This window comes from Otolemur garnettii, unplaced genomic scaffold (genome assembly GCF_000181295.1).
Source record: "Otolemur garnettii isolate 467f Iridium unplaced genomic scaffold, OtoGar3 scaffold00009, whole genome shotgun sequence".
In the NCBI taxonomy this organism is placed as follows: domain Eukaryota; kingdom Metazoa; phylum Chordata; class Mammalia; order Primates; family Galagidae; genus Otolemur; species Otolemur garnettii.
Window position 1 is genome coordinate 20,358,765 of NW_003852404.1, and position 22,211 is coordinate 20,380,975.

Below are 22,211 nucleotides of genomic sequence, written 5' to 3' on the forward strand. Positions count from 1 at the left end.
AAAAAAAAAAAAAAAAAAAAAAGTATCTGATAGAATATACATCTGGGAACCAAATGTATCACAGAAAATAGTCTCACTGGAAACCTATCAACTTTTGTCGTGAATGAATTCCTGTTTTATTTAGACAGATGTTTTAGTCCATATGAATTTAAAGAGAAATGTGAGTACATACGCACAGGTGTGTTTTTCATACATTCCAGGTTGCTGGATCCTTTCCTTTTAATACGACGTTGATTGTTCTCCAGTTCTTCTAATTATGTCTTAAAACAATTTCTTTTCCCTCTTAATTCACATTTACTTTGCTAGGTCATTTTCTTTGTGTATTTTATGGATTAAGGGCAGAATCCATAAAGGATGGCTGAGATGAATGCTGTGAGGATCTCTGAAATAAATGACTAGCAAAACAAGGGATGTAGAATTCTCCATCTGCTGGAAAGGAGCATCGAGCCTTGTCTAGAAAGACGGAGCCATCAAACATTAGCCTAAAATGTAGGGATACTGGGATACCAGCCGTTACTTTATATCTCCTGATCTGGAAATGAATACTCTTTGCACTGTACTCCCAAAATTTCTGAGGGATATTTTTGTTTTTTATTATAAATGATGAGGTAGGCAAAAAGTGACGATTGAAAAATGAAAGAAATGTTATTTAATTATCTAGTTCATGTTAACTCTCATGGGTTATAATTCAAGGGACCCATTATTCAGTTGAAATGTACCACGTATTATAACTTATATTACCACAAATACAATTTCTAGAATGTTTCAATTAAAAAGAAAATAAGTAGAAGATTTTGTTATTAATATTTTAAAGACCTAATGTTTTAGGTCTTACAGTTGAAAGAAGTTCAAGCCACTCATAGATAGTATATGTAGTAATAGATTTTATAAGTCCTATATTAAAACTCACGTATTAATTTTTACATTCATCAGACTTACAAAAAATGTCCATGAATCAAGAAAGAGGATATCCAAATATATGTCAAAATATAACTTACCATTTATAATTTTATCATTTATGTGCCTTCTTTCTTCACATTTTACTTCCGTTTCTGTTTTTGGTCTGGGTCCTTTCCTTTGAACAGCTTATAAATAAGACCAGTATCATGCAAATTTGTTATAAAACATTTATGGCACTGGCTGAGAGGCAGAGAGCAGAGATATTCTACTAGGGATACTGAAAGATCTTTGGAGAATTATTACAAAAGAAACATAGTTATTACATGTGCTGGGATGTTAATAAATTCTAAGGAGTTTAATAAGTGTCTCAGAACTTTCTATGGTGTATAGATAAATTTCAAATTAATAAAGAAGTTTGACGGGTACTTATTAGGTATTCTATATTTAGACAGTTTAAATAGCCTTGCTTGACATACCTGTAAGGCACTGTGCCCTCCTTCCTGAATTTTATTTTTAACTTCTTACTACTAGTACCCACAACTGATATGATTTGAAACACTTTTAAACATCTCCAGGATTCAGATTTAATGAAATTTTATTGAATTACACTCTATTAATTCTTAAGTTATGGAATATTTCTGTTTTCCCCACTAAAATGTTTTATTCCAGTTTTCTATATTTATTGCGAGTTAAGAAACTCACATGTCATTTGCTCTGATCCGAGCTTTTTGTGCATTAATTTTCTTACTAACCACATACTTTCATTAAGCAGCTAACATGGCACTTTTAATGTGGGAGGCTCTCAACAGATATTTGTAAAGCGAATGAAATTTCTTGAGTCGACTATATTTAACCTAGTTCAAGTACAGATACTCATTATTCTTCCTAGTAGGTCTATTAGTGTGTATGTAAATACATTTGTGTGTATGTGTATAAACACAACTGTAGTTCATCTTTAAGAACTCCATTTAAGAACTCTTATTTTAAGAACTCCAGTGTACCAAATGTTGTGCAAGAATCTCTAGAGACCAATTGTTACATAACGGTAGACCTTTGTTCCAGGCTAGAAAATGTGGAAGAAACTTTGCAAATAGAAAAGGAATAGACTTCACATATGAAACCGAGTAACTATAATTCAAACAACTTGGCCTTTACTTGGCTGTGATTAATGATCTGTGTTAATAAATTATAACAAAGGTTTTTCTTAGTGAAAGAACTTCAACTGTCATTGTTATTTTAAAGGGATACATTGGAATGATGGCAGTTCTGGAAATAGCTTTTTTTTTTTCAACCATTCTTCTTAATCTAAAGTGCATACTAAATGAGACACCATTAGTGTCACAGATGCTAATTTTCACTAGCAATGACTGAAGTGGCATTCTCTCCCATTTGCATTTGATCCTAGCAATGATGAGAGGTGATGAGTTGATTATGAGCTGTTTTCACTGCACTGCCCGCTGTGCAAATTTATGCTCCTAGACAAAAATGACACATAGTTGTGGCATTAAAGAGCTTTCTTCATTTTTTTTTTTTGTATGGGGACTATTACATTTTAACTCTTGTCTAACCAGGAAAAGAAAAGGAAGAAGTATTTACCTAGGCAATTTTCCAAGGGAATCATGTCTACTGTTTTACTTAACCATCTCAAGACCTCTGTGAGGCAGACATTACTTAGATTTCCAATGCACAGGGCAGAGAAAAGTCCTGTAGATATAAAATATTTTCCCCAAGTTAACAAAGCTAGTTAAAAAAAAAAAAAAGGATTTGGAAGTTATGAGACAGCTTTTCTGCTTCTAAGCATACGGCCCCTTTCCTCTCCTCCTTGTTGCTTTTTCATCTGGGGCATGTATAATTTTTGTTGAATGTTTGGCTTTTCAAACAGTTATCTGAATATACATGATAGAAAGTATAGGTCATATGATGGAGTCACATTTTTTTTCCAGTTAAAAATGGTGAGTTTTAATAACTTTATTTTTACTTTTGATTATCACCTCTGCACCAAAAAAAAAAATTGCTGAAAAGATTCCCTTCATTTTTATATTTACTCAGTATTTGTCATATTTATTTCTCAGAAAATATTTGAAGTAACTTGCAATGCAAATGGTGAACTTTTAGGAAGGTTCCACGGCCCAGCACCATTTCTGCTTTCAGTTAGTACCTGTATTCCAAGAAGAAATGGCCCATCTCGCTGATCACAGCCACCAGAAATTCACCTCAAAATTGATGTTCCAATTCCCAAGGGCTTCTGGGAATCCACGAAGAATATGATTTTCTACTGGATTTAATGTCAACTTTGAGGTCACCTCAAATGGCTCATTTTACCCTGTTTCATTGATTTAAAAAGTCAAATAATTTTTAGCTTTGAACTTTTCTCTCCAAATAAATCACTAATTCATTTTAGCATTTCTATTTTATAGAATATGAATCTGTAATGGAGGTTTATCCCAAGCTGACAGCAAAAGTTTTGGGGACAAATAGAATACGTGACAAGTGTTTGCCCAATCTGCAGAAAGATTAGGAGATAAATAGTTGGGAGACCTGAAAGAGGGGCAGCCTCCCCTTTGTTTGGACATGTGGATATCATGTCCTACATAGGATCATATCAGGAAAAGTATCAGTCCATCCCTTGACTACCAACACACTGGATTTGTTTAAAATCAGCCTAATTAGGCACTTATCTCTTTAATGTTCCTTTAGCTTGCTTCAGAGATAAATGACTTCATTATCCCTTAAAATAGTATGTTTTTAATTAGTGGAATCAAATCCGTGATCTACATGTCTAAGTTTCCATACTTAGCATTATGAAATTCATCCATTTCTCTTTCTTTCTAGTGTTAAGGATTCAGGTGAACTTTCAGAAACAAAACATTCATATGAGCTTCTCATACAGACCCAAAACATTCTCCATTAAAAATTGACTAATAAGAATAGAAGTTTTTAATGTCTTTGGTGGTAGATGAAGTGATTCTTGGAGAGAGCCATTTGTCACTACAGCTGGCTAAGGACTTTTCCTCCCCTTAGGTGAAGAGGTTTGGAGGTTTTCTGCTAGTCTGTATTAGTCTGTTAGGGTTGCCATAACGAAATACCACAGATTGGAGGGTCAAACAACACAAATTTTTCTCATAGTCTAAGAGCTTGGAAGCCCAAGATTAAGTTTATGGCATGGTTGGCTTCCAGTGAAGGATCCACTTTGGCTACCACCAAAACGTTTATAGCACAGACCACAATAGTGATCTTTCAAGGTATGTACAATAAGTGTGGAATGATGACTAATGGAATCTATTAGTAATTTACAGAAGTAACCTACTACAGAATGTATTTTGTAATGGGATACTGATAAAGATGTGGGAAAAACCCACATCAAACAAAGTAACCATTCCTAGAATCAAAAAAATCAAACATGGTAATGTAATCGACCCTGAGGGAAAAAAAGGGTTAGTAAAAGAGTGTTGCTTTGCTGAAAGCCTAGAAATATGTGGGAGAGTAGAAATTTGCCACTGTGTCTGCACAACACTGCAAAGCAGTGGAAGCAAATAGCCCATTTGGCTTGGTGGACTTTTTCACTTAGGTGAGATGGGTACTTTAGGCTGTTACAAGAACTTCACGTCTCTTCCCTTGATACCGCCTGATTTACTTGACTGTGACTAGGCTACACGAAGAAAACAAATGTCCAGCAATGATCTAGTGATCTGGCGTCCCATGTATAACAGCATTCCTTCCAGGGGAAACGATGTTTTGATCAGTCAAAGGGAATACACATTCGTCTTGAGAGATGAATTTCTCATAGCAAATTAATGCCTAGGTGGTATTGCCATTTTGGGTATCTTATTATTTTGGTTTGTGAATCAGTCATCTTGAGGTTGCTTGCAGTGATATCTTGGAATCTGAACTTAATACATTCCAGAACCCCATTTGAGTTCCAAATTGTTGGAATCTATTATTCCCCATTGAAATAATAGAAATTGGGTTGATCCATTCCTGGGTTCTGTAAACTTGAATTTTCAAAATGATCTTAGCAGTAAATACACTGGATTTTAAGGTAAAATATTAACAAATAATAATATTTGAATAAAAATGCAAATTAATAAAACTAAAAATATAAAAACCTAAAAATATAAAGGCCTATTTCATCACAATTGAACATTGGTTGGAAACATACCCCTCCCTCTTCACAAACTCCTTAAACTCCTTCACAAACTTTTCTGCTGCTTCCCAATTAGAACTGGCAGCCTCTCTGTGCATAACAATGCTATGGATCCCAGTCCTTTTCTTAAAGTTCTGGAACCATCCCCAACTGGCTTTAAACTCATTTGAACACGAGTCAGGCCTGCCTTTCACTAAATCATCGAGCAGGACCTTGGGCTTTCTCACAAATTATCCTCTCGAAAATCCCATCACCAGCCTTTTTCCATTAATCTAAACTAGAGGAGTTTCGCCATCTCTTTCATACTTTTGGATCTTCTAGAGGTCAGTGTAACCCCTTGTGCCACGTCGGCTGCTTTGCTAGCTTCTTTATTTCTCAAAATCATTACAGAGTCAATGTAGGCATCGGGAAGGTAGGAAGATCAGCCACTTGAGTGCGGCTTTCACGCTTAGCGGTAAGATCTTTCTGAAGTTCAACTGTAGCTCTAACAGCTTTCCTCTTACTCTTAGTTTCCTCACTACACTTCTTAGGACCCATGGCGAATACACTTAGTTGTTACTATATAACACACACACACACACACACACACACACACACACACACAAAACAGGTACAAAAGCATAAAAAAAATCAGCAGCACAAATCTCTTTCAAGGCTTTCACTGCGGCTTCCGACAAGGACCTGAAGGACAAATGAACAACACGCTGCGGGTTCAGATTTCAGGCAAAATTTGCTTGAATTTTTCATTCGGATTTCAAGTTGTTCGAGCTCTAGGGCGTTTAGATTCTGGGCGCAACACTGTATTTCCATGAGCTTGAAAAATAAAGTTCTTTTATTGGTGGAAGCGAGGGCCTGACACTCGACAGAGACCATAAGCGCCATAAGTAAGCAATCGCCTTCCTAGAAGGATTGTCAGACATTGCCCACTGGTTTCACTTCCAGATTGGCTTTCTCTGAATAAGGAAAACAAATACAAGTAAATAATGAAGCTGCTTTTTGTATCTTCATAATTTTAGTAGTTTAAATTCCTGGAATAAGATTCAAGGCAGATTTACCTTGGATCAAATTCTATTTTAATAGAATTAAATGATAATATGATAGTAGGACATTAGTCTAAATATTTGGTTTAAAAGAACAAACTGAAATTCTCTGGTTTTTTTGCGGAATATTTTACAGAGTTACAAGTGCACAATAATTTTTTAAAATTGAAAGTAATAAAATATTCAATTAAGTATATATATAAATTTTGTACTAATTATGGCTATATTTTCTTTATATTGTTACATAGCTCTCATCTTTTGCTTTTTATCTTTTATTAATTTACTTAAGTTAGAACCTATACAAATTTAAAATTTCTTTCATATTATGAATATCTTGCTATATTTATCAATCATTATTTAAGAAGCTATTGCCAATGAAGCAAGTGTTTATCACTTGGAAAATACAGTTTGTTTGTTTTTTTATTGAATGGTAACTATGTACATTAATGCACTTCTGGGGTACAGTGTGGGGTTTTCACATACAATCTGAAATACTTCCATCAAACTGCTCAACACAGCCTTCATGTCATTTTCTCAGTTATTGCTTTAAAACGTTCACATTCTACTCTTAGAAAGATTCACCTGTACCCCTATAAGATAAACCTCAGAAGTGATCCCTCCAAACCCCCTCCCTCCACCCATTCCCTCCTCCCTCCCCCCTCCCCATATTCTTAGGCTATTTGGTTATGAAAATACAGTTTTTTCAAAGATACATGTTCTCCAATTATTGGACATTACCTTATAGGTCATAGAATTATCATAAACTTAGATCATTTCTACCTCCTATGACATTTCAACTATACTGTTAATCCCTATATAGACTGAAATAGTCATAAGATCTACTTATACCTACATCTAAATTGCTGGAAGGAAAATGTCATTGATAATAAGGAAATCGTCTCTTCCAAGTATCCAAACATGAATTCTCTAGAACAAAAATTCTATTTTTGTACTACAATTTTTTTCCACTCACTTTTTTCCCTGTTTGGGATTTCATACTATATCTTTGCCCCACATAAACATGTCTGTTCTTACTAAGAGAAAAATGCTTAAACTCCTAAGACCAGCAGCCTGGGTGCAGCCTAAGATGTGAATGTTTATAAGCTTTATGATATTAACTGCAGCACTCAACCTCAGGTGGCATAAAGCATGCAAAAAAGAACTTTCTGTCAGTTTTATTATTTCTAAAAAGGTTCCCCTTGAAGCAGAAGAGTGACCTTGCTCTGCTGAGCTGACATATGCCACTGGATTAATGGTCGTGCTCTGCTGGAGGGAAGCTCACGGAAACATTACAACTCCAGAAGCGGGGCTGGCGGTGACCATTAATCAGGGGGACCAAAATCATGCATCAAACGCACTCATTTAAAAGGAGTAAAAATGACTTTAAAAAAACTTTTTGAGAATTAGCTTATTGTTTGTCATTACTCGTGTTCAAGGAGATCACCGCTTGACTAAAATCTCCCTTGGGGAGACCTTTACAAAGGTTATTATGTACCCCAGGGACAGGTGAATGTAGACAGCTTTTAAGGCTAACACGAGCTATGGAATTTTTGTTCTAGAGAATTTGATGGCAGTATCTATTAACTGGATTCTATTTTCCTAACTTATTTTTGCCATCTTTAACTATGATTTCAATGTAATAGGGACTATGAACGTTAGCCTCTTTATGATTGCTTTATTTTATTTTTAAAGCTGGAGTAACTTGTTTTAATTTATCAGGACCATGTGCTAACTGATTGCACAACTGGAGTGATAATTTGTTTTAGTTTAATGATAGAAACTTGTTAGGAAACTTTAAAGGAAAGTAAAGGTTGAGTCAACATATGCAACTAAAAAATATGTTAAAAGTTATCTGAGGTTTAAACATATTACACATTTTTCCATCATGTTAGTGAAAAATTTTCAAGATTTTTTCTATGAAAACAAAAATTTTCCGAGATTGTTCAGTTTAACCTAGCTGATAAGTTATTCTTATTTTTTCAACCCCATTGATAATAAAATTGGGTAGACATAATTGTTCTTTTATACTTTTACTAGTTTTTCTTTTAGAATAATGACACTATACATAGTACATATGATATAATGTCATTAATAAGTAGAACGAATAGAAACATCTGGCACTTACTAAGAAAACCAAAATAAATTTGATATTTAAAATTATGATTGTGGATAGGCCCAGTTTAAACTTGTAATCCTAGCATTCTGGGAGGCTGAAGTGGGTGGATCACTTGAGCTCAGGAGTTCAAGATAGCTTGAGCGAGATCAAGATTCTATCTCTACCAAAAATTGAAAATCTAGCTGAGTGCTATGATGGGCACCTCTAGTCCCAGTCACTAGGGAGCCCAGTGAGTTTGGGCTCAAGAGTTTGAGGTTACTGCGAGCTATGACATCACAGGAATCTACCCAGGATGACAGAGTGAGACTCTGTCTCAAAAAATAAAAAATAAAACTAACCAAAAAAATTATGATTTTGTAGTAAGGTCTGTTGTGATCAGTATTTCCAAGTTATTCTCCTAAATAAGGTTTACTTTCTTTTACCATTACTTCAATATTATCTTCTGATCATTAGCCATATCTTACTCAAGTTTATTATTGTGATTATAAGTATTATTTTGCAGTTTCTTTATAGAATTAAAATAGTTGATACTTAAGAGACCAATTAAGTATTATGTAATATTTGGTTATAAATGGAAAAAGTGTTCAAAATGAAAAGTTAATTTCTAAATTTATGAGAAAATAATACATATTTTTTGTAATTGGAAATTTGAATCATCCATCCTCTGTACAACCTTTCCTGTCTTGAGGTACATAGAAAAGAGAATAAGAAATGTGAAATTTGCTCAGGGAAATTGCTTAGAGATGGCAAATTTATGAAACATATGTAGACACTGTAAATCCTGACCTCTTTAACTCTAAGCTACTGAAAGTGGCTACTGAACCTTTCTTAACCCTCTCCATGAAAACTTTTAACAAACTAACTGGTGCAAGAATCGTCAACTTTTTGTCAATTTTCTTTTCAAAAGATAGGCCATCCATCCAATGAAAAATCCTAGTGAAATATTCTTTTACCAAATGGAAAACACTTTTCTAGTAATCAATGATTATAATCACTAGAGACAGTACTTCTCACTCCCCCATGAAAGTTTGAATGTCTATATAGTAGGCACTTTTTTTGTCCTTCAATGATCCTTTTAATACAGTGTGTTCCACAACATTTTGGTAACATGACCATAATTTTAGCAAACACCATCTCTGGATTTGGTAATTTCTAGAGTATCTCTGTCAACAATTAAATAAATCTAATTTTGGAAGATGGTTCATAAAATTGTACTGATTCAGCTGATTTTCATTTCCAAAAGATGTGATCATTTTTATGTACCATTCTGTAGACAAATTACATAGGAACATATAAATTATATAGGTATAGGCACAGGCACACAAAAACCCTTTCATGTACAAATAAGTATTTGTAAATGAATAAACATAAATTTAGTAGTTGGCATGTACCATACATTTTAACTTTTTATTTTGTGTATAAATATAATCTGCTCATAAGAATTGCTTGTATCTGGCTCGGTTACAGTGGCTTAACACCTGTAATCCTAGCACCTAGCACTTTGGGAGGCCAAGGTGGAAAGGTCCCTTGCGGTTAAGAGTGCAAGATGTGTGGCAGCAACATAATGAGACCTCATCTCTACAAACAGTAGAAAAATTAGCTGGGCATGATGGTACCCAGCTGTAGTCCCAGCCACATAGGAAACTGAGGCAGAAGGATCAGGAGGATCATTCAAGCCCTGGAGTTTGAATGCAGTGAGCTATTATCATGCCATTGCACTCATGCTCAGACAGCAAAACAAGATCCAGCAAAAAAAAAAAAAAAAAGAATTGTTTCTCTATTTGCATGCCTTGAGTATGACTCTATTTAGTGCCTCATTAATGCTTATACATTGAAATGATTTGGTTGATGGCACCAAAAGAGTATAAATTTCTCCACGATAGATTCTTGTCTTATTCACAGAGACAGCCCTTCCTCCAAGTACAAAGTTTAGCCCTAGAAGCCACTTAGGATATTCATGTTGAATTGTGTGATACAAAACTTCAGGGTCTTTAAACATATACTGAGCATTTTCACTGGTTGTAATGGGAATAAGTTATAATTTGATTTTATGTAACTGTGAAATGCATGATTTGCGACATTCAACTTGAAAAGTTCTATGAGATTCGCCACCTGCTGTGCTTTGCCCCAAGCCCCACAATTGTAGGAGTTGTCTCTGTAAGTTCTACACCACTTAAGAACAGAGACAAAAAATATGTGCTATAATGTTCCCTAAAATGGTGTCAGCAAATGTTTTCATAGGGGTGGGACTTGATCTTGCCCTGGAAGAACAGGCTGGGTTTGAAGGGGTAGAATAAAGACTGACATTCTCTGAAAGAAAAACAGCTTGAGAAATGCTTAGAGATATAAGGAAGGGTGTCCACACTAGCTAGCAAGAAGCATTGGAATTCCGCTAGATCAGATTGACTAGCATTGCAGGATACCATGGGGAATCAGGATGTGCCCCACACTGAGTGCAAGCTTTATTTTGTTGACTAAGGAAGAGCTACTTGAATACTTTGAGCCTTAGTTCTCCTCAGCAATAAACCAGAGAAATTAATACCTAACTCAGAGGGGGATTGTGTTTATGTAATAAAATAATTACAGCTAAACAGCTTAGCATGGAGTTCAGCGTATAGCAAGCCCTTACTGTCATGGCAATGTAGAGCAAGGTGTATATTTTGAGAAGGATAAAATGATGGAAAATTGGTCTGGTGTTGTGATGTTACATGATTGCAGGGACAAGAATTTGCAGACCACAGAGCTGAAAATTGTTGCATTGGTTCAGGAATAAGCACATATTTGAGTAAAACTAATAAAAATAATGCCTACAATTCCATGTTGGAGAAAGAAATGAACAGAGGCTGGAAGAATGTAGCATTTTCAGTGCATTACATTTTGTATTGTGTGTCTAAACCCCCAAGAGAGCAGGGAACTAATATGGTTTGCCACAGTACGGGTGATGAGTTCAGAGGTAGAGCCAAAATGCAGCCCCATTGGCAGGAGGACACAAGCTGAGAGAGCCCTTTGTTTACAATTCCGCCTACAAGCACCAAGGCAGCCAACGAGTCACCTCAGGCTAGAGCAACTTTAAAAGGGGACAGGTGAATCTCTCTAAATGTAGAATATAAATGTCTTAACACAATAACTAAGAACAAGACATGAAGGCTATGTTATCCAGTTGGATAAAAGTATTTCAAATTGTTTACAGAAACAGTACACTGTACCCCATGATAGTATTCATGTATATTGCTATGATTTAATAAAAAAAATTAAAAATTAAAAAAAAAGTGGGTTTGCTGGAGAAATTTTTGAAGATTTCAAGGAAGTCTTGACATAATGAAAGAATTCCAGGAGGTTCAGGAGATACCATTGAGGGTATTTATTTACTGGTTCAGTAGGTAGAGAAAGAGAGGGAAGGACTAGTGCAGGGGTCCTCAAGGTTTTTAAACAGGGGGCCAGTTCACTGTCCCTCAGACCATTGAAGAGCCAGACTGCAGGACCCAGGACTGGTCAGCTGCTAAGCGGGGCAGGCAGCGGCAGCAAAAGCACCCAGCAGGCCAAATAAATGTCCTAGGCGGGCTGCATGTGGCCCGCGGGCCATAGTTTGAGGACGCCTGGACTAGTGTGTGATCACACAATAATGTGGGTGTGGGTGGGCAAGCAGAAGTTCTAAAATAGAGCAAACCAGCAGTTGAGGCTAATGTGAACATGGTCACATTTGTTTATTAAAGCTTTTCATTTCTTGTTTATTCTATATGATTTTATAAGAATTGGTGATATCAAGTGACTGAACTTTTGCTGCATTATGCTTTTTACCTAAAGAAAAAAGATATTTGAAAATTCAAACTATTTTAATTTTGAGGCACAGTCTCATTCTGCTGCCCAGGCTAGTCTCATCAGCCTAGCCCACAGCCACCTCAGACTCCCTCCTGCCGCAGCCTCCTCAGTAGCTTGGACTACAGGCCCCCACCACAACACCCAGAACATTTTTTCTATTTGTAGTAGGGATAGAGTCTCGTTCTTGTTGTGTCAGGCTGGTCTTGAACTCCTGAGTTCAAGGTGTCTTCCCGCCTCACCCTCACAGAATGGTAGGATTACAAGCATGAGCCACACAGCATCCAGCCAAAAGATCAAAATATCATTGAAGAACTCTTTTCAACTAACATAGGGTCTCATCATTTCTCCTGAATGCCTGTAAGTGTAACCTGACGTACAGCGTATGGATGCAATGTGAATAATGAGGTATGATAGTGAATTATGGAGAGGTACAAGTGAAAATTTGTACTATTTGAGTCTTTTTCACTCATCAAACTTGTTTTGTAAGCATTAAATAGGCTGTTATGAATAATCACTTTCAGAGCTTACGGATCATTCTGAATTGTTTTTTTTTTTTTTTTTTAGTTCTAGTTTCTTTCCTTTGGGTAATCATTGAGATAGTTTCAACTTACAGGAAACATTTGTAGTGTAACCTCAACTTCTGAAAGGAAAGCTATAGCATGGAAAACTTGACAAAACTTTAGAAAAGTACAGTAGAGTCAGAATCTGCACTTTTTCTTTTTCTTTTCTTTTCTTTTTTTTTTTTTTAGAGACAGAGTCTCACTTTGTTGCCCTTAGTAGAGTGCTGTGGCATCACAGCTCACACCAACTTCTAACTCTTGGGCCTAAGCCAGCAGTTCTCAATCTGTTAGTCACGACCCACAGGAACTATATTAAAGGGTTATGGAATTAGGAAGGTTGAGAACCACTGCAAGCAATTCTCTTGCCTCAGCTTCCCAAGTAGCTGGGACTACAGGTGCCTGCCACAACGCCCAGCTATTGTTTTGGTTGTAGTTTTCATTGTTTGGCAGGCCAGGCTGGATTCAAACCCACCAACTGTGGTGGATGTGGCTGGCACCCTAGCCGCTGAGCCATAGGAGTGGACCCTAGAATCTGCACTTCTGAAAGATTTTTTGCAGTTAACAGAAAAGACGCTGAACCAGAGAGATGACTAGACCAACTTTGGTTCTTAGGATGTACACTAAAGTTATTTAAAGCATGGATATATGTTGGAGCTCTGGGTTGCCTTTATCCAAGGTTAACACGCTTGTGTTGAAGGCCAAGTTTTACAGCTCTGGTTGTCTTTTAGACTTCCATTTCCTGGTGCCCCACAGAAGCATCTTCCGTTGGCACCACATGACAGCGCAGTTATTTAACACTGAGGCAATCCTAACAGATTATTTTAAGTGAGTTAAATTTGTTTCACACTCATCAGAAGATCTCAACACCTGAGTTAGCTGGAACAATTAAATTCTCAAAGGCCTTTGGGTAAAGGCTGAGAAGTTTATTGAGATTTAGCATTGTATTATAACAGAACATTTATAAAAGGGTATACCGTAACAGAATTCTAATCTTCAAGAATGTATCAGTAATCAACGTTATATGTGCAATATATTTAGAAGATGTGAGAGCTTACTAGCAAAAGTGTAGGTAATTTTAATCTGCCAATACGTTTCAAAATATTGTCAGTGTCTGATTCACTTATACAATTTTTTTCTTTGAAATAGACTGAAACTTTTCCACCACTGCCTTATTGAAATGTTAAATCATGCTGGACATGAGATTTTATTTGAAGACCCCCAGTTGGTGGCTGGTTAAGAAAGAAAATGAGGGTTTTTCTGGTTTTGGTCAAACCCCACCCTTCATCTTCCCGTTGGTAATTGCAGGCTGGTTCTTTTCCTAGGAAACCCATTTAGTTCCATCTCTCCGTCAGGCAAACTTTGCGCTACTTCCCCTATTGCTCAGGTAGCAAGTTGCTTTGAAAGAAGACACGGAGACAGAGGAATTATCAAAACTAGAGGTTTGACTAGTGAAAAAGGCATTCTCTTGACTTTTCATAGCTTTCATTGCTTTGTGTAAGAACACACATCCGCACCTGACACTTGTTCATTTTTCAAATGACAATTTTTTTTGAAAAAAGAACAATACTTCCTTAATAACATCACATAGCTAGTCATTTTCAAATTTTCTCAGTTTCTTGAGTGTTTTTAATTCAGCGGTTTATTTGATCTCTATCAAAACAAAATTCACAGCTGTGTTTGGTTCATATATAGGGTGACCAGACATCCTGTGTCCTGCGGCATTTTAAAAAAGTCCCAATTTTTGGAAAGAATGTACGAACAGGCGGGAGAACAAGAAGGGACTACATGGTTTTCAGCTGCCATGTGGCTATTTCACCAGAATATGAGTTTTATATTATTTTTGTTAATTTTATAATGTTAAACTGTAATAATAACAAATAATTGCTGAGGAGTGATTATCAAGAACTGCTTATCCAAGTTTGCATTGTTGTCAGGCCCTGCCCTGCCCCGTCCCCTGCCCCCTCATGTTGTCCCGCCTTGCCGATGTTAAAATCTGGTCACCCTATTCATATAACTTTCAAATGTCCTTCGTTCTTCACCCCTTTACTTTTGTTTCTTTCTATTGATTAGTTGAAGCCACTGTTTTGTTGTTGTTGTCCTGTAGTTTCTGGTTGTCTGGAGTTTTTCTGATTGCCTCATCCTCTTGGCATCTTTTAGCATGCTCTTCTGTCTCCATAGTTCCTGACATCTGGTAGACACAGAGCTTGATGTAATTGCTCTCCTCATTCCTTTCTCTCTTCTTGTTTTCAAGAACATATCATTAGTGACATTAGGTGCTTCTTCATATTCTGGTTGTCTTCTTATGAGTTTAGTGGTCATTGATGATCATTACCTAGATCCAACATAGCATTAGGGGGTTGTAAATGGTAATTTTATAATTTCATCATTTTTAATTGATTGGCTTGAATACACACAAATAGAGTAATATTCTCTCATAGAATTTTTAGTTATTCTGAAATATATTTCATGCAGGAAAGGCAGACTGAATGTTTAAATTTTCCCTTTATTTGCTAGTTTTCATGATAATACTATCTGTATAACATATCCCAAGGTATCATCAAATTTTTCTCTTTGATATTCTTATAAAGTTATGAATTTTGACATTAGATGTATTTCAGTATATCACACTTTTTTCTACTTTGCCTTTTAAAAGAGTTATTTTATCCTATAGAAAATCCCATTGCATTATAAAATGATATATTTCATTTTTGTATATCTGTGTGGATTTATCATATGTTAATTCAATCATTATCCTCTAAATGCACATTAGGCTTTATAGCTTTTTGATAAAAGTGCTACAATGAGTTTGGATGTTTAATCAACTCATATCCGAGGACATCACTAGCTTAGCCACCTAGAAATGTAATTTCTAAGACGGGTAAACATATATGTAGTTTTGCTAAATGTTATAAAATTTCCTCCCATTATTGTGGTGTCATTTTATAAGTGCTTTTCTCAGGAAAGACTGTAAGTATTTATATGAAGCATGATTTATAATTGTTTTATATAGCATAATTGTTGTGTCATTTTATAAGTGCATTGCATCAGGAAAGACTGTATTTATATAAAGCATGATTAAAGGCACATATGATCTAATGTCAACAGAAACAAACAATTATATAAAATATGAATGACATTTTTGTTTAAGTTACCCTTCTTGTTGATTGCTATTTGTTTACATAATAGCTCTGTCCTCATGGGAGCTTTTGTCAGAAGATAATATTTGCTAAATCTAATTCACTACAGTTCTATGATACAAAGTTATCAATATTCCAACACTTTCTCATTTATTAAGGACTATTATCTATTATCTAGGAAGCATGCTCTGCTTCCATATGATTCACCTTATCATTAGAAAACTTGACATGAGTAGAAGTTATAAATTTGTTCATTTTCCACACCTCACAGTAGATATTAATTCCTTCTCATTAAAAGCTATAACCTATACATTATGAAACCTTCTCAGAAAATCACTAACTTTTACCATCAAGAATAGTGAAATTTTTTAAATATTCTTTTAAATCCTTAGATTTGCTCCTTCAGGGCATCTTAACATGGATTGACACGCTCCTCTGGCTTAAAGCCGTTGAGTGATTATCAATGAGATGACTGACGAAACCCAAAGTAATAGTCCTGCATCCTTCACAAACCACTATTCCTAAGACTGCTTTTTTTATTGATATAAGGGGGGGAGGAATTAATTTTAAAAGGTGGTGACTATTGATTACTTAATGGAAGAAGATAGTGTAGAGAAATGCTGAAGTGAGTCTATTCTGTGCCCTCCTGTGTAACAGGACCCATTATCCAGTAGTGGAAATCACACGTAACACTCATTAATATTTAACAGGCAGGAGGCAGGCTGATGTAGGCTACAAAATTGCCCTTGGCATGGGTTTCCATAGTTCATAGAATGTTTTAAGTATATAAAAGAGTAATAGATTTCCCTGTGTTCAGATTGTATATAAGCAGGACAACAAACCCTTCAATTCCCCTTTGTGATTGCTGAGCAATGACTGTCAGATGGAAAGGCCTACTAGGTGGGTTAGGGGGATTAATGCTCTGGGAAGTCACTCTAGTTTAGTAAGTACTGCAGGAGGAAAACTTAGTATTTTCCCCTGTGATTCTCAACTTCAGCCCTTCTCTTCCTCTCCTCTCTCGCCATAACCTGGAGGGCTTGTTCAGCGAGGGTGGCAAGTCAGCAAGAGGCGTTAATTGTGTCTAACACAGCAGCATCCTCGGGCGGTGTCCTCTATCACACTGTCTGTCAAGCTAACCCCTGTCACACGTCAGGATCTTTTTATATCAGCTCATTTAAAAGGGAAACAAGGGTTTTTAAAGATAGTTGGTGGGAAAACATAAGTATAAAAGTGCTTCTAGGGGCGAGGAGCCTTTCCAGCTGACTTTAAAAAAAAAAAATGAGCTGTGACTTCTGAAAGGACAATTTAGCAAGTCCTCCAATAACGTCGTCTCCTTCCATGCCATTACCTTATGACATCAATGAGAAAAAGAAATCAATTTCTGGCCAGAGCCACTGTGTGGAGTTGGCATGTTCTCCCCATGTCTGTGTGGGTTTCCTTCCACCTCCTGAGGAAGTGGCTGTCAGGTGAATCAATGTGTCGCGGGCCCAGTGTGTGAGTGTGTGCGCATGCGCATCCTGAGATGGGCAGGTGTGTCCAGAGCTGGGTCCCACCCTGCCCCTGAGCTGCGAGGGTAGGGAGAATAATTGGGTAAATAATCGCCTTACCTGTTTTTATGAATTTTTCTTAAATGTATGAATAGCTCACATTTATTTCAGTGTTTAATATTAGAAGTGTTCGGGTCTTTATTTAGAAGTTCAGTGATGATTTTATGTCTAGAAACACGCCATAGGAACGTAATTCTTGTTTATATCAATTAGCCTACAGTAAAATGGGTTTAGGTACAGTCGTTTCCTTTAAAGTCGTATTTCTCAGAACGTATCCATGACATTAAGTGAGGTCTTGCTATAGCGGGTTTAATAGATTACTGACTTCCATTACTAATGTTTCACATTAATAGGTTATTTTTCAGTATTTATTTTTAAAATATGATAACCAAGAAATGAGATAAACTCCTTACGAAAGGACATATTCTTGAGATTTATGGGTATACAAAAAGCATAACATTAGATATTCACCATCCCAAACAAGGCATAAAATTACATAGGTAGTGAGGAAATATTAATTTTTTGACTCAATGACTAAAGAATTTTAAAATGTGTCTACTTGGTAGCATATTATTTATAATTACCTACCTAGAAAGAGTCGCCTAGTAGAAATTTAGCTTTGTAAGCAAAAAGTATCCAAGGGAACAGTGTGCTATTAACATATTGAGCTTGTTCTGAAAACCATTGAATGAAACTGACCCAGAGGTCTCATTGTAATTCCATTTTAAATTTGTAGAAATTCAGTTTTATTCCCAACCTTAGACTGTGCATGCCTAAATGCTGCTCTCAATATATTAATAGGTCTACGGGCATGCCTTTTATTTATGATATCCAGAAGAGAATTTCAGATCATCAAGAGTTAGCAATAAGAAATGCACTTTTCATTTTTGTTTTAAACTTGATCTTTATGAGGCGTAATGATAAATCCACTCAGATGCCTGCTTTTTGTTTGTACGTTTTGTTGTTGTTATTCATTTCTTGGTTAGTTGGTTAGTATTGCTTGCCATTACCTGGTAGAAATAAGTCAGTAGTTAGCTATTTCAAGAAGCCTCAGTTTAGAACTCATAGATTTTTCAACTGCCACTCCTTAGGGTAAAATTAATACTATAAATTAAAAATAATTGAGTCAAGATTTTCCTCATGGTGCTTAACACTGTAATGTAAAGCATAGAAAGGCATTTTATCAACTGTAAATATAAAAATGTTAATAGTAATGCCTTCAAAGCGTTTGGATACTTAAGAGGGAAGAGCTTTTAAAGCCTGAACTTCTAAGAGATGATGCTAACTAAACTGTAATCTATTTATTAGTTTTAGCACTGCAAGTCACAAACCCTAAATATTATTTCCTTTTCTTTCCTATTTTATAGCGCAGCAGCAGTTTTGGGAATTTTGATCGTTTTCGGAATAATTCCATATCAAAACCAGATGATTTAACTGAGGTTAGTATTTTATTCCATTTTTACGAATGTTGTACAAGCGCATTATGAAATATTATGATACAATCTCACTTCTAATTATAGTAAAAAAGACATTTTCAGATCATAGCTTTGCATATATTTTTGTGTTCAATGAACAAACAATTATTTAGTACTTAGTACCATGTGGGGCATCAAGAGTAAACAGCTATGTAAGAAGCCTAACAGATGTTTGGAGACAAAACATGGCTCTAAGGTGATGGTTAGAATTCAAAGTAACACCAGCAATTCCAAATTTCCAAAGCATTTCCACCATAAAACTCGCATAAAAGGTTTTGCAAGTTGCAATTGTTTTAAATTAGGAAATGATGGAGCCGCTTCGCGTGAATTTGTTAAGGAGAGCATATGGTTGCTTGGTTGTACCCTCCCACTTCTACCACACACACTGAATGTCCCACTGGTGACCATTACAGACACATCTGTAAACTATGAATACTTCAAATGTAGCGTAAGAAAAGCTGCTCATAAAATCAATTTACATAATAGGATAAATAATATCTACATTTAATTGAGTACCTCCCTTGAAATAAGCACGATTGTAAACACTCTACCTATTATATAACATAGGAACTATTACCGATTCTATTTTACCAACGAAGATATAGACCTGCTTCATTGAGTAAAATTACTTCTAAATTGTGGTTAATAAATGACAAAGGCAGAATTCAACCTCTTCTCTGACTCCAAAATTTGCCATACAACGTCATAGACCCTAGGCCACAAGTGATGAATAATTAATGAGATATAGCAATGCATAGGATAGTAAGGTAACGTGGCATAGACTGAGAAAATAGGACATACACGCTTACCAGGGACCCTGATTCACTGACTTTGCAGGTGATAGATTCCTTGAAGGTCAGTAAGTTTTATATCTTTAGTTATCTTCAGATGAATCTATTTAGAATATTTTAAAATATTTTTATTTCCAGTATGGATTCTGAACAAAAGCAATGGAAATAAAATGACATATATTATGACTTTATAAATATCTCCATTGGTATATGTATGTGTATGTGTGCATGTATAATATATTCCCTCCTGTTCATTTATATATGATATAGCCCTTTTATCTATCTACATATTTAAATATATTCATGATATAGATAAACTTGTATATAGCTATATGGTCAATCAACATTTATGTTAATATAATTATAAGTAATACAATATATTGAATTTTAACTATATATATATTGTTTTTTATATATAGATATATATTCACACAAACACATATACTTACATGGGGTGGTCATAAAGTTTGTATACCTTTTAAAATTGTGTGCAATTTGAAATTGCACCCAAACTTTATAGGTACCCTATATATATATGTATTTTTTTTTTTTTACAAATACATATATGTATATGAGAGAAAGAGAGAGCAAGAGAGAAAGTGAGAGACATGTAATTTTACTTTCAGTGGTATCTTGTATAGACCTTTAACTCTCTTCAATCATTCATAGCTGCAGTCTGCTGTTATGTAGTTTAGAATTCTCTAGGTAACCTATAATAGATAGCTCAGACTCACTCCGGTTCATTGATTAATAATGATGTCCTTGTAATTTGTGAAAGAATTAAGCAAAAAGTGATAAAGTAGTTTTCCTACTTTTCAAAAATCCAACAGTCATTCAACAAATACCTACTCAGTGACAGTATTTTCATTAGGCACTCAGGTAGTATTCTTACAGTAACAGATGAAAATCCTGCCTCCACAAGGCCTGCGGTATAGAAAAAGAGAAATATGTTAAAAAGAAGCAACAATAAAACCATAAATACTATCTAAATAAAAGTTTAACTCCAGGTATGGAGAACCAAATAGAACAGTGTTAAAATTTAAGAGATGACAGAGATAATTGTCTTTGAAGCTTCTGTAAATAATGATAGAAAAGCCTGAAAAATCTTTGTGGTATTTTTTCTAATGCTTAGAGAGTGGTAAATTTACACCAGTAATAGTAAAATAAAATACTTTCTTACATATTTTACTTAGTAAAATAATTTTACAATGAAGAGAGAGAAAGTTTTCATAGAGAAAAGAGAAGAAAAAGGCTAAGTCTGAAATTTTAAGGCGCTCCCAAATTTTATTTTACTTAGGACTTCAGAATTAAGCAAAGAATCTTTGCCTTTATAACCTTGAATGTAGAAATTAATAAAGTGCAATGAGGGCTTAAATTGGCTGTCCATTCTTATTTATCATAGGCAATTTGGGGTAAGATATGAAGCAAAACATAATATTGATTAATAATGATGTTAACTATGTGGTTAAACTTCCCTGTTAAAATATTCAACTTCACTAAAGAGAAGTTTCCCATCATTTTTTATATTCAAGGAGTGACTGACTGTCCACCTATCAGGAATAATGGGCAATGCTAAACTGGGTGATTTTCAAGGTTTCTTTCTTGCAAATCGGAGGATGTGTAATCTAAACATGTCCTCCAAAAAAACAATTGCTACAGAGTTCTACATGGGAAGTTTTATTTATTAGGAAAATATTCTAAGGCGCCAGCCACATACATCTAAGGTGGCAGGTTCAAATCCAGCTGGGGCCTGCCAAACAACAATGACGGCTGCAACCAAAAATAAAAAATAGCCAGGCATTGTGGTGGTCGCCTGTGGTCCCAGCTACTTGGGAGGCTGAGGCAGGAGACTCGCTTAGGAGTTAGAGGTTGCTGTGAGCTGTGATGCCATGGCACTCTACCCAGGGGGACAGCTTGAGGCTCTGTCTCAAAAAAAAAAAAAAAAAGAAAAGAAAAAAGAAAAATACTGAGTGCCATTTAGGTGTTTGGAAGTATTCTAGACACTCAGAATTAAGAAAACAGATAAAAGTCTGTGTCCTCATGGAGCATGCATCAGAGTGGGAGATGTACACAGTAATCAAATGAGCAAACAAATACATTATTGAATAATGTTAGGTACTTAGAAGAATAAATCAGAGTAAAGAAATGGAAAGTACGGAGAGGTGCAGAAATCAGAAGAGTTCTCTCTTCTGACCCAACATATGAATAAGAAATCTGGAAGCATGAAGGCAGCAGTGTGTGGGTATCTAGGGGATAGCAATGGCAGAAGCAAGCAGGAACCTTGGTGAGAACCTGGTAGATGAATAGCCAGAAGGCTAGCATGGCAACACTTTATTACACATATACAGTTGTTTTCAAACCTGAGTGTATCAAAATTACTCAAAGAGCTCGTTGAAACACAAGTTGTCCCCAAGCCATGCTGATGTTTCTGGTTCAGGGACTGCCTTTTGAGAACCACTGCTCTAGTGAACAGGGGGGGAGCTCAGAAGTAGCTCACAGCAAGACAGTGAAGATATTTTATTTCATATCGATTCCATATAATGCAACAAGTATCACATAGCAATATATATTATATTAAGTTTTCATATTATTTTATCTTATAGAGTATTGTGAGTTATGGCCAGGTTGTGTTTCATTCTTGAGTTAGGAAGGCACTGGTTTCACACAATTCGTAACTACAGC

General features: G+C 35.6%; 1 protein-coding gene across 1 annotated transcript in view; it reads left to right on the forward strand.

Annotated features, from left to right (window-relative positions):
• The window catches only part of SAMSN1 (SAM domain, SH3 domain and nuclear localization signals 1), a 48,746-nt gene that overhangs the window by 1,786 nt on the left and 24,749 nt on the right, over nt 1-22,211 (forward strand). Inside the window, exon 2 of the mRNA XM_003783911.2 lies at nt 18,631-18,702. Within this exon, the coding sequence (XP_003783959.1) occupies nt 18,631-18,702 (72 nt within the window). The remainder of the gene's footprint in view (nt 1-18,630; nt 18,703-22,211) is intronic.